General features: G+C 38.8%; 1 protein-coding gene across 2 annotated transcripts in view; it reads left to right on the top strand.

The window, feature by feature from the left end:
- The window catches only part of PREX2 (phosphatidylinositol-3,4,5-trisphosphate dependent Rac exchange factor 2), a 302,207-nt gene that overhangs the window by 270,557 nt on the left and 19,481 nt on the right, over window positions 1–12,169 (top strand). Inside the window, exon 38 of one of the 2 annotated variants that reach the window (XM_086336651.1) lies at window positions 11,920–12,022. The exons of the other annotated variant lie outside the window; for it this stretch is intronic. Within the exon in view, the coding sequence (XP_086192777.1) occupies window positions 11,920–12,022 (103 nt within the window). The remainder of the gene's footprint in view (window positions 1–11,919; window positions 12,023–12,169) is intronic. 2 annotated transcript variants of the gene reach the window in all.

Raw genomic sequence — 12,169 nt, 5'->3', positions numbered from 1 at the left:
TCCTCTGTTATAAGGGAAAAAGGACAGAGGTGTTGGGTTTTTGAAATCCCTGCTGATTGGTGGCAATTTTCTTAAGCTTTTCATTTGTCAGAAACACAGTGCTCAGGGTGACCAAGGTGGGAAGGATCAATAGATCTGCAGTGGGCTTTCCGTATTAATTTTGCAGACCCTCTGCATGTGTTGAACCATACTAGTCACTTCAGGATTGAGCCCTATGTAACATACTGCCTTAACCCTCTGATGTATAGTTCTTCCTTGGTGTGAAGTATAATAAAGAGAAGCAGGGAAAATAACACCCTGAAACATTAAACAATTAGTTTCTTCAATCGGATGCTTCCTTCTGATTGTCGATAGACTTTTCACAGTGGTGCCCTGTGCTCAGTAGTTAAAAGTAATTAGAAGCCATAATAAATGAGATTCCTGCAGGAATGAACATGCCTTACACAGAACAGTACATTTCATATAGAAAAATACAAATCTGTAGTAGAGAAGGAATGTGATCTTCTTTCAGTTTGTTTTTACTACTTGATTGAGTTACAGTCAATATAATTGTTCAGCAATCTGTGAAGCTACTTCCTTCTTAATCATGAACACATTTCAGTACGAGGAGGTCCACATTCATGGTGAAGTGGTTTGGGCTGGCTGCATTAGTCTCTGCCTGAATGATGCACTGAGCATATAAATGCTGAGACCAAGATTGGGGCTGTTGAATTATGCATCTGGGGAGCTGAGAGTCTCTAAATGCAATGATCTTTGTGATGTGATTTTTGTATAATGGACGCAGTCCTAGATTTTAAATCAGAAAACTGGTTTTGAATCCTGTTACTTGCTGTGTGACCATGATTATATCACCTGGTCTCTTAGAGACTTAGTGGTGTAATGGAAATAATAATTTATTTTTGAAAAAGATGACATGAGAATTAAGTGAGCAATATATGTGAAAGCATTTAGTGAAAGACCTGGCAATAGTGTACACTCAATTGTTTCTGTCTTAATCTCTGTTTCTAATAGCGAACCCATCTTCTCACTGCAGAGGTAGACATATGAAATGCAATTGACTAGATCATTTTGTTGTTATTGTTCAGTTGCAAAGTCATGTCTGACGCTGCGACCTCATGGGCTACACACACCAGGCTTCTCTGTCCTCCACTATCTACCAGAGTTTACTCAAATTCATGTCCATTGAGTTGGCGATGCTATCTAACCATCTCATCCTCTGCTGACCCATTCCCCTTTTGCCTTCAGTCTTTCCCAGCATTAGGATCTTTTTCAATGAGTCAGCTCTTTCCATAAGGTGGACAAAGTATCAGAGTTTCAGCTTCAGCATCAGTCCTTCCAATGAATATTCAGGGTTGATTTCCTTTAGGGTTGACTGGTTTGATATCTTTGCTGTCCAAGGGACTCTCAAGAGTTTTCTCCAGCACCATAGTTAGAAAGCAGACTAGATCATACCTACTAAAGTAGGGGAAACCTTGTATCTAAAACAAAATCAGCGGTTGCTAAGGGAGTAGGTATTACATATTCTCACCACAAAAAAAAAAAAAAACAACAAGTAATTAATGTGATACGATACGATGGAGGTATTAGTTAATTCTGCAGTGGTAATCATTTTAAATCATGTAAGTGTATCAAATCAACATATACACCTTTAACCAGCACAATGTTATATGTCAGTTCTCAATAAAGCTGAAAGAATCACAGTGATGAGTCACAATAGCATGACCAGAGGTGTATGAAAATATGAGCTCACACCTCTGATCTTTTAAAAGTGGAATACTCAACACAGTGGATCCTATTACAGCTTATTTTTAGAATCCTCCATTGATAGCTTATAGAAAGTCCTTCAAGAACAGCAGAACAGGATCCCCTTGAATTCAGGGATGGGAAGTCTTCTTCCCTTGAGTCAAAACCAAGAGTATATGTTAAAACAGAGACAAGCATTTAGGACTTGGAAAGAATCAGGCACTAGCATTTGTTTGCAAGTCATTCATGGAGGGAGAGAGTAGCGTTTATGGAGCGTTGCTGTGGGGCATGCTCTGTGCTGCCCCAAACCAGGGATGTAAGACGTCCTTGCTCTCCTGGCGCTTAACAGTCTGAGGTCTTGATGAGGGGACCACGTCGGGAAGCCAGTCAGCTGTATTGTGTGGCACCAGTTCTCATATGGACAATAGGAGAAAGAGAGCCAAAAGATTGGTTTTGGTTTTTTTTTTCAGTGAAGTGACTCAAAGAAATAGACACATGCTTTTGAAACTACAGGAGAGATGAGGCATACATCCCGTGTCATTTTGACAATGTAAAAGAACTGATTCTGCTAGGGTCCCAGCCATGTCTTCTGAACCTGGAAAATATTGGTAAATTGTAAATGGACCATTTTGATGAGAGAATAGTAATAATTAATAGAATTGATGTAAGGCTAAAGAATCAATGTAGTATAATGTGTGATTTCCTCGCATTACCAAAACCCATCCAGAGTTGCTCATCAGAAGCCATGGTAGGAGCAGTGGTTCAATCCAGAAAAAGGGAAATGCAAGTCATTTCTGAAGAAAGAAAAGCTATATCAGGTTTAGAAATTCTAAGGGAATCTGAGATTGTTTTTTTACTAAAATTTATTGCCTCTACAATTCAGTTATTACTGTACCAAGTTCATTTAATAAGTGAACATTTCTTGAACAAATAGATGGCCAATGTAGAGTATAAAGAAATTAATTGCATCTTTTAGGAGTGACCTATAATACTGTTGGAACACATTAGGAATTCATGTAATTTTTTTTTCAATAATTGTTTATTGACTCCTTACTTAATCCCAGGAAGTATACTAGTTCCAGGAAAGTTGCAATCAATACAGGCACTAGTCTGGCCTATTTGTGGTGGAAGTGACAGTAATATTAATGAAAGTTGCTAACATTTGATGCGAATATACTACATGCTATATATATACTGCCCTAAGTATGAGACACGAATTATTTTATGTAATTCTCAAAACAACACTCTGAGGTGCATGCTATCCTTAAAGTCAATTTACAGGTGAGAAAACAGAGTTTTAGAAATTTATGTAATATGCCCAAAGTCACAGAATTATCAGCAAATTCAAGCTCCAACCCTGGGGGTTTGCCTCTTATGCCCATATTCTTCATCCCTACACCTTTCAGAGAAGTATAATAGAGCATGACCAGAGGTATGATATGGGACCCAAACCAGGGCATCAGCGAGGAGCAGCATATGGGAACCATGGAAGGAGGTGACTTCAGGGTACTGTGAACAGTAGAGTTGAAGTGTGGAGTAGAAGTAAGGAAAACCAGAGACCATATTGTGACGACTCTGTGTTTCAGGTTACCAAATGGAAAGCCATTGAAATGTCTGCCTTTTCACCTGCATTTTTAAAAGATCACCTCCGAAGAATAATGGGAAGAGACAAGATAAAAGGAGTCAGAGTGAGGTTACATCAGTCTAGGCAAGAGATGATACTAGCAGTGCCACTCAAGTGGAGAGAGTTGAGAGATAGTAAGAAATATGAAGCGGACTTCCCTGGTGGCCCAGTGGGTAAGAATCTGCCTGCCAATTCAGAGGACATGGGTTCGATCCCTGGTCCGGGAAGATCCCACATGCCACAGGGCAGCTAAGCCTGTGAGCCACAGCTGCTGAAGCTAGTGCACCTGGAGTCCATGCTCTGCAACAAGAGAAGCCACCACAGTGAGAAGCCCACTTGCCACAACTAGAGAAAGCCCATGCGCAGCAGTGAGGACCCAGTGCAGCCAGAAATAAAAAATTAAATTTAAAATAGATCAATATTTCAATAAATGCAATAAAACAAACATTTTTAAAAAGAAATATGAAATTGGTAAGCATGAAAGATACTAGAGTAGATACCTTAGTACAGGGGTCTGGAACACATACATTTATCTCTTATAATTGATGAGTTTGTTTTAAATGGCTTAGGAGCTTATGACATAATCTGGAGGTGAAACAATGGGTCATCTTGAATAACCAGAGAAAGATTATAGGAAAACGATAATTTTAATCTTGACCATACCCACTCTGGGAAGGCTTTACAAAAATGGGAAGGTTGAAGACACTACAAATATCGCACATACGCCTTTAAGGAATTAAATAATTTCTACATCTTATTTCTTCCAGCAATTTTCTTATTTCTTTAAATGCTGGCACTTTCATTAATATTTAAAAATTAGTAAATATGAGAATCTTGGATTGCACCATACTTAATATACCCATTACTATACTGTGTCTTTTAAACAGCGTGTCTAAGCACTAACTCATGGGACACCTTAAATTATAGTAACTTTGTAGCACATTTCAAGAATTTTAAGATTGAGATTAAATAAGAGAATGTTAATGGAGAATCTCTAACTCATCTATATCCTCCAGCTGCTTTTTTATTTATTATTATTATTATTACTGTTATTGGCTCTGTTGAGTCTTGGTTGTGGCTTGCAGGATCTTTCCATGTGGCTCGCAGGCTTCTCTCTAGTTTTGGCTTGTAGGCTCAGTAGTTTTCAAGCAGCCTGAGTGGCCGCAAGGCACGTGGGATCTTAGTTCCTCGACCAGGGATTGAACCCACATGCCCTGCATTGGAAGGCAGATTCTTAACCACTGGAGCACCAGGGAAGTCCCTGTTTTTAGTTTTTAATGGTCGAATAAGATGGGATCACGAGAAAAGCACAAGCACGAAGTATAAGAACATTTGGAAAGTTAGCAGAATCGTTTACATTTTCTTCACCAGGGAGAAATGTGCCTTTAGTCAAAGATCGTTGAGACTAGTCTGCCTTAGGCTTCCTAAGTTCAGATGGTGCTGCAAAGTGCATAAAACCAGGGGGTCGCAGATCTTCCACCTGTCATAAAAACTTCTGGGTATGAAAGAGTGGTGGGCAAGTAGTAGCTGTGGCTACTGTTTCAGCTCATTTCACCTTCTCTTGGGATTGACATAGTCATTATTATCCTCTCCAAAACTTGAATGCTGCCCAGGTAACTTCAACTTAGTAAAGGATCCTGGAGAGTCACAGCTGATTAGATTCCTAATAACTTATTAGTGACAGTCACTTGAACAAGGATAATGGACCTGGCTTTTAATTAAAGGAGGGGAAAAGAAGCCTTTCATAGAATAAGGGAAATGATTTTATGTTTTAAGATCTAAATCAGTGTGATTCTAAATATAAATGGCTAAAACTATATAAAGACATATATTTCACATGAAGAATATTATCAAATGATAGATTCTTTAGGCTGTTCTTATACATAGACTCTGAGCCATGTATTTGACCTAAGGGAATTTTTTCCCTCTTATTCTCACGACCAAGGGCAGCATCACAGAAAAGATGGTGAAAATGAGGCAATACACATGAAAGTCCAGAGCTAAAAAACAAAATCAAGACTGTTATCATTGGGTGCAATTCTACACTGGGGCTAACCTCGCTGATTTCAGAATGGTTAAAAATTTATTCCACTTTGTATTTATCTAGCTTCCCAGGGCTCCTCAGTTGGCGCTAGTGATAAAGAATCCGTTGACCAATGGAGGAGGCTCAGGTTCCACCCCTGGGTCAGGAAGATCCTCTGGAGGAGGAAATAGCAACCCATTCCAGTATTCTTGCCTAGAAAATTCCTTTACAGAGGAGCCTTGAGGGCTACAGTCCATGGGGCTGCAAAGAGTCAGACATAAATAAGCAAACACACACACACACACACTTATATAGCACAAAATCAAATTAACCTTTATATTAATGCAAATTATTCCAAGTGAAATTTTGAAATAAATATTAAGTTTTGAAATATTTAACTAATTTATATAAAAAATTTGTTAGAGGACATGTCTAATGTTTCCTTTTCCAGTGTCAGTCAAAATCATTGTTTGGCGTATGGTTCCTCAAACTCAGAAACCCCAACACATGCCTTTTAATTGTGGCTGTGTCTCTTCCGTTTATCATATTTTTCTAGGAAATTATTCTGCAAACTATACTGCACTAGCACACACAAAAAAAGTGAACATACTTATCCAGGTACTTCAATTATGTTACTATTGCACAAAAGAATTAAATATCACTGCTCAAGCAAGAAACATGTATCCCTGAATGCAGTGACTTCAGTGGGGTTTGTTTGGGGACATAGTTTTCAGTCATAATTGAGTATGTAATATTTCTAAGGGATCCAATTGAAGTGTTCAGATGGTCAGTTGTGTCCGACTCTTTGTGACCCCATGGACTGTAGCCTGTCAGGCTCCTCTGTCCATGGCATTCTCATAGCAAGAATCCTGGAGTGGGGTGCCATTTCCTCCTCCAGGGGATCTTCCCAACCTAGGGATCAAACCTGAGTCTCTTACATCTCCTGCATTGGCAGGCGGATTCTTTACCACTAGCACCAATATTTATACTCAGCTTCAATGTTTAAAATATGGAGAAATAAAAGCAAAATATACCTTGCTAAAGAGTGCATTTTTCTCTTTTTAATTACATTTTAAGTTTTTTTTTTTCAACTTCAACATCTACATAATGTGAATTTAAGGCAAATGTTTGTGGTACAAATTCAGAGATCTTGATTGCACTAGTTTTTCATAGTTTTTATTTAACGTGTCAGTTTATTACTCTCTGAAGGATCCTCCTCCACTAGTAATGACAAAGTTTGGGACCACCCCAAGAGAGAACAATATAATGATTAGCTGCCAAGCAAAGCATTAGAGGTCCTGACTGTGAACATTCTGAAAGCCAGCAAATAAATCCACAGCTCAAAGCCATAAACGTCACGTTGTTTTGGTTTGCTGTGTCAGTTTCACCGTGAGTTACTGCATCACCCTTGTGGTCCAAAAGGGTGACGCATCTCCCCAAGTGTTCAATCTGATGCACTTCAACCCTTTACAGATGGGCTTCCTTGTTCAGTATAAACTGAGTCAACATTAAATGTGGCTTTAGAGCTCTGGAGGTTTAAAATGTAATTTGAGTAAAACTGATTTTTTATCTGTGATTTTGCTAAATGAACAAATACATAGAAGGTCCTTGGATTTGGAGACTCTTTTATCTAATTTATTTAAAATGTCATGAGTCATCTTAAAAGATTAACATATTAAAAAACAAAGATTAACACGTAACTTGCTTCAGATAAGAACTGAAGTCTCAAAAGTGAACCAAATAGAGTGTAAATAGATATGAGTTAATAAATGGTTGAAATGTAATGTGGTGCATTTAAGCCAATTTAGGGAGCTGAGCTTTGTCTCTCCAGCTGAGGGGGAGGTTTGGATGTCGGTCATTGTGGAGCCCTGGCATCAAGAAATAAGACTGCCAAATGGGAGACCATTTCACATGCTTTTTCTGACCCTGAATTCTATAGTTTAGCATACAAAATTGATATCTCGTGTTCTAGGATCAGTTGGGAAAAGCACTTGAATAAAAATAACAGATTCATATGAAACATGTGCCAAATTATAGTCAGGTAAACTCTACTTCCGGAGAAGGCGATGGCACCCCACACCGGTACTCTTGCCTGGAAAATCCCATGGACTGAGGAGCCTGGTCGGCTGCAGTCCATGGGGTCACGAAGAGTCAGACATGACTGAGCGACCTCACTTTCAGTTTTCACTTTCATGCATTGGAGAAGGAAATGGAAACCCACTCCAGTGTTCTTGCCTAGAGAATGCCAGGGACGGGGGATCCTGGTGGGCTGCCGTCTATGGGGTCACACGGAGTTGGACACGACTGAAGTGACTCACGTCCATCGAGTCGGTGATGCCATCCAGCCATCTCATCCTCTGTCATCCCATTTTCCTCCTGCCCCTAATCCCTCACAGCATCAGAGTCTTTTCCAGTGAGTCAACTCTTCACACGAGGTGGCCAAAGTACTGGAGTTTCAGCTTTAGCATCATTCCTTCCAAAGAACACCCAGGGCTGATCTCCTTCAGAATGGACTGGTTGGATCTCCTTGCAGTCCAAGGGACTCTCAAGAGTCTTCTCCAACACCACAGTTCAAAAGCATCACTTTTTCGGCACTCAGCTTTCTTCACAGTCCAACTCTCACATCCATACATGACCACTGGAAAAACCATAGCCTTGAGTGTCTTAAATAACATTAATAAAGTTTTAGAGTTTTTAATAGTAAAAGATTAAATTCAACCTTTTTTATCTTGATAGTAAATCTGCTTCTGCCAGAACTTAATGGTACTTACAGGTAGAAAGTAGACGCTCAAAAATATTTGTTGAATGAATGGATGAATAGAAAGGAACCTCTTTGTGACTCTTCCATAGCATTGCTAAATCAAAGTGCCTTTCAAATTAAATTGAACCCATTGGCCATACCTTACATTTATCATATTAAAACTATGCTAAATCTCTGAGTGATATGGATCTATTTTTAATATGAAATATGTCAAGAAGATTTATTCATTATATGCACAGGTGTGTTGACCCTCTCCTTTTTCTTTCTCTGGGGAATGCACAACTTCTGCATAATTTCACAGCCCTGTCAAGTGCACATTCTCAGGAGTATGCCCTAAGCTGAGCTATTACTTGGATGTCTTATTACAGAAATTATGGAACAGCTTTCCTCAGTGCATATGTTATATTTGCCTTTTTAGGAAGGACAGATTCTACACTGTGGTCTTTATTTTTTTATTTTTGTGATTCTCAGGGAAAGAATTGTTTACATTTAAAAAATGATATTGCAGCTAGAAGAAGCTGAACAGTTCAGAACCCATGTTTTCCAGGATGGAGTAAAAATTTAGATTTATCTACATTTTGGGCTTCCCAGGTGGCACTATGGTAAAGAATCCATTGATCCTTGGGTCAGGAAGATCCCCAGGAGGAGGGCATGGCAACCCCTCTGGCATTCTTGCCTGGAGAGTCCCATGGACAGAGGAGCCTGGAGAGCTACAGTCCATAGGGTCACAAAGAGTCAAACATGACTGAAGCAACTTAGCACGTTTTTATATTTTAATTTAACTCCCTAAGGTGTGAACAGAGATAATTCAAGAAAGGAAATTGGAGGTTCAGACAAGGAATCTCATATGGAATGAGATTTGCTCAGGATTCCCCACCTCTGGTCTACTTCCTTCTTTCTCTTGCCCAGTGAGCAGGACAGACTCACTGGTAATCAGAGAAGTGTCTATAAAATCCAGTGTTCTCTTGTAAAGCCAAACTCTGAGTATACATTTATGCATCATCGAAAAACTAAGTGCCACTCTAGATTGGAAATATTTCAGAGAATGCCAGAATCAAACTGCTTCTTGCAAATGCTGAATTTTTCCATTCAGATTGAGATAGTGAGAGAAGATAAAAAGCTATGAGGTGAATAATGGTGTGTTGACCACAGAGCTGTGGGCTTAGTGCTGGGTGCTCTTACACATGCTTAATTATGTGAATGGAACTGTGATGCTGTGATGGAAAAACTAGATTTCCATTAGATAAATAAACTGTGAATCAAATAGGCAAAATTTCCCACACTGACCTGGCTGTCTCTTTTAAAATTTTTCGCTTTTAAATTTTCATATTAATCTTGGAAACTCATTGGAAGGTACTCAGCGGTTAGTGTGAAAAGACATCCTGTTTTGACATGCTGATGACAGAAAACATATGTATTACTTTTAAGGTAGATTTTTCTGTTAGATGATGTGTATGATTGGTTCTTGGAGAAGGGAATGGCAACCCATTCCAGTACTCTTGCCTGGAGAATCCGTTGGACAGAGAAGCCTGGCCAGCTACAGTCCATAGGATCGTACAGAGTCAGATATGCTTGAAATGACTTAGCACACAGGCATGCACTCACATGATTGGTTCTAAAGATGTGACTCTTTGAAGTACCCTGCCCAAGAGCATGTTACTGCCCTTGTTGATTGATCGGGAAATTACAGTAAAGCCTTTTAAAGTCTCTGGCAGATAATTTGCTGCTGTGCCACTCTTTACAACAGTTTGATGTAGAGAGAAATAAATCAGTTTAAAAAGATTAAGAAAGTGGATAATGCAAGCTGCATGTTGAAAGTCCTCCACAATAACTGAGTGTTTGTTATAAGTTGAGGAGGGCAAGTCAGCCTTTATTGGGAAGCAAAGACATATTTCAGTGTGATGAGAAAAAGATAAAGATTTTTTTTTCTTAGCTTCATTCAGCTGGTGTAATGAACATTATTGATTAAAATGTTAGGATCAATAAGGACTTAAAATTGGAGTACAGGAGACCTTAAGAAAGAGAAAAAGGTTATGTTGTATGTTGAGTAAGCTGACAATTAAATGCTTTGTAAAAATTGATTCTTTTTTAAACATGAACTCTCAATTATAGCTCTTGGCTTTCATTGGCATGTGCATGGAGGTACATGTAAAGGACAATTATATATTATTATCAAACTTGTACACTGAATATTCATAAATATCATATACTGGACTGTGTATCCAGTGCCTTCTCCCCTTCTCCAGGGCATCTTCCCAAGGATTGAACATGGGTCTCCTGCATTGCGGGCAGATTCTTTACTATCTGCACCATCAAGGAAGCTCGTACTATAATATAGAGGCTAATTATAAAACTTCAGCCCATCTGAATACATGTTCTTAATGCTAAAGAGTTCTCTGTGGTATTAATAAGAAAACTGCTGTTCACGTCATTTAACAGCCAATGGAACTGATCATATTTCTCCCTAGAGTACAATTACGTCTAATAATATGAGTGTGTTTTGTCAGATTCTTTCTAAATTTGCAGCAGTAATGTTTCAAGTCCCTTTCTCCTTTTTCGTAATTCATCAATATCTGAACCTACCAGGTGTACTGGGCTCCTGTGGTATAGCCTCACAAACATGGAAAAATGACCTAGATATTTGTCACATATAAGCAATTGCACTGTAGAACTTTAATTTGTGGGAAATTCTAAACAGATCTAGAAAAATGCACATGTAAAGTACCAAACCCAGGGAGGTAAATGTGAAAGTGTAGAGAAAAACAATAAATATCAATCAGTGTAAAAATGAAACAAAAGCCACTAATATAGATGTTAGGACAAACATCTAAAAGTAGCATTTTTATGAAATGTGTGCAGAAGATACCCCTAAAAAACAACTCAGAGACTTGAAAATATGAACAAGCATAAAGGGTTCATAGCTCCTTAAGAGTTGCTATAGAGAAAAATGTGGAAGAAGTGAAAGAAAGGCCTTTAAGGAAAGGAAGAGGACCAGGGCTCACTAATCACTGAATTCAGGACTAAATTGTGAATTTTCTCAGTCTGTTCTGGGCACCACATTGCTGAATAACTCATTAGGAGTTCCTTTTCAAAAGTTTACAGTCCTGTTAGATTGTGTTCAAGAAATACACCTTAAAAAAAATTCTGACCTCAATGAATATTAATTTCACTTTTTTCTAAAATATTGTATATAAATCAGCATAAGTCTATTAACCATGAAAATGTGGACATGAGTGATGAGTATTACTGAGTCGTTTCCTTTACAGTACATGAAACATCAGTAAAGATTAATATCTGATAAGAAAGCTTATTAATTCTACTTACTTAAATTTTCCATGTATAAGCTCCCTCCTAAAAAGTGTTCATTATGGGTTTGTTTTAAATGTAAATAATTTAGGACCCCAGCAGTGAACCTCTTAAAGCTATTTTTAAACAGGTATTCTACATAGAAAAACAAATGGTTCTTTGTCTAGTTGCTTCGAATTTGATTTTGAAATTCATGTAAGAGAGGAGGAAAAATAATTTGCCCTCTACTCTTCTGACTTCTTAGCTGAGACTCCTGTAATAAAGACAGATTAACAAGAGAAAAACAAACAGAAGTTTATTAACACGCGTACCTCATGAGTACATGGGAGATAGATACCCAGGGAAAAATGAGTACTTCTCCCAGGAGGCATATTGCTCCACCTTTCATTGGCAACCCCAGCTGTCTTGAAGACCATTGTTACTGGTGAGCATTGTTACAAAAGCCCTTGCTTTTGTCCACAGGTGCACCCTGAGTGTGACCCTGGAGCAGGCCATCATTCTGGCCAGAAGCCACGGGCTGCCTCCCCGCTACATCATGCAGGCTACAGATGTGATGCGGAAGCAGGTGAGCCTCACACATTTCAGGAAGTCATTTCTCAGGACCTGAACCTGAAGCTTCCTTGGCTCATTTATCATAATCTGGCAGGTGCCTGGAAGTGACAGGCCCTTTTCCAGGCTCGGGAAGTGTGAGCAAGAAATACTGATTGCCAGG

This window comes from Bos grunniens, chromosome 14 (assembly GCF_055505025.1).
Source record: "Bos grunniens cultivar Pamir isolate PY7600 chromosome 14, Bosgru_T2T1.0, whole genome shotgun sequence".
Classification (NCBI taxonomy): Eukaryota; Metazoa; Chordata; class Mammalia; order Artiodactyla; family Bovidae; genus Bos; species Bos grunniens.
The sequence above is the reverse complement of the archived record's forward strand: the minus strand, read 5'-3'. Positions and strand labels throughout refer to the sequence as shown.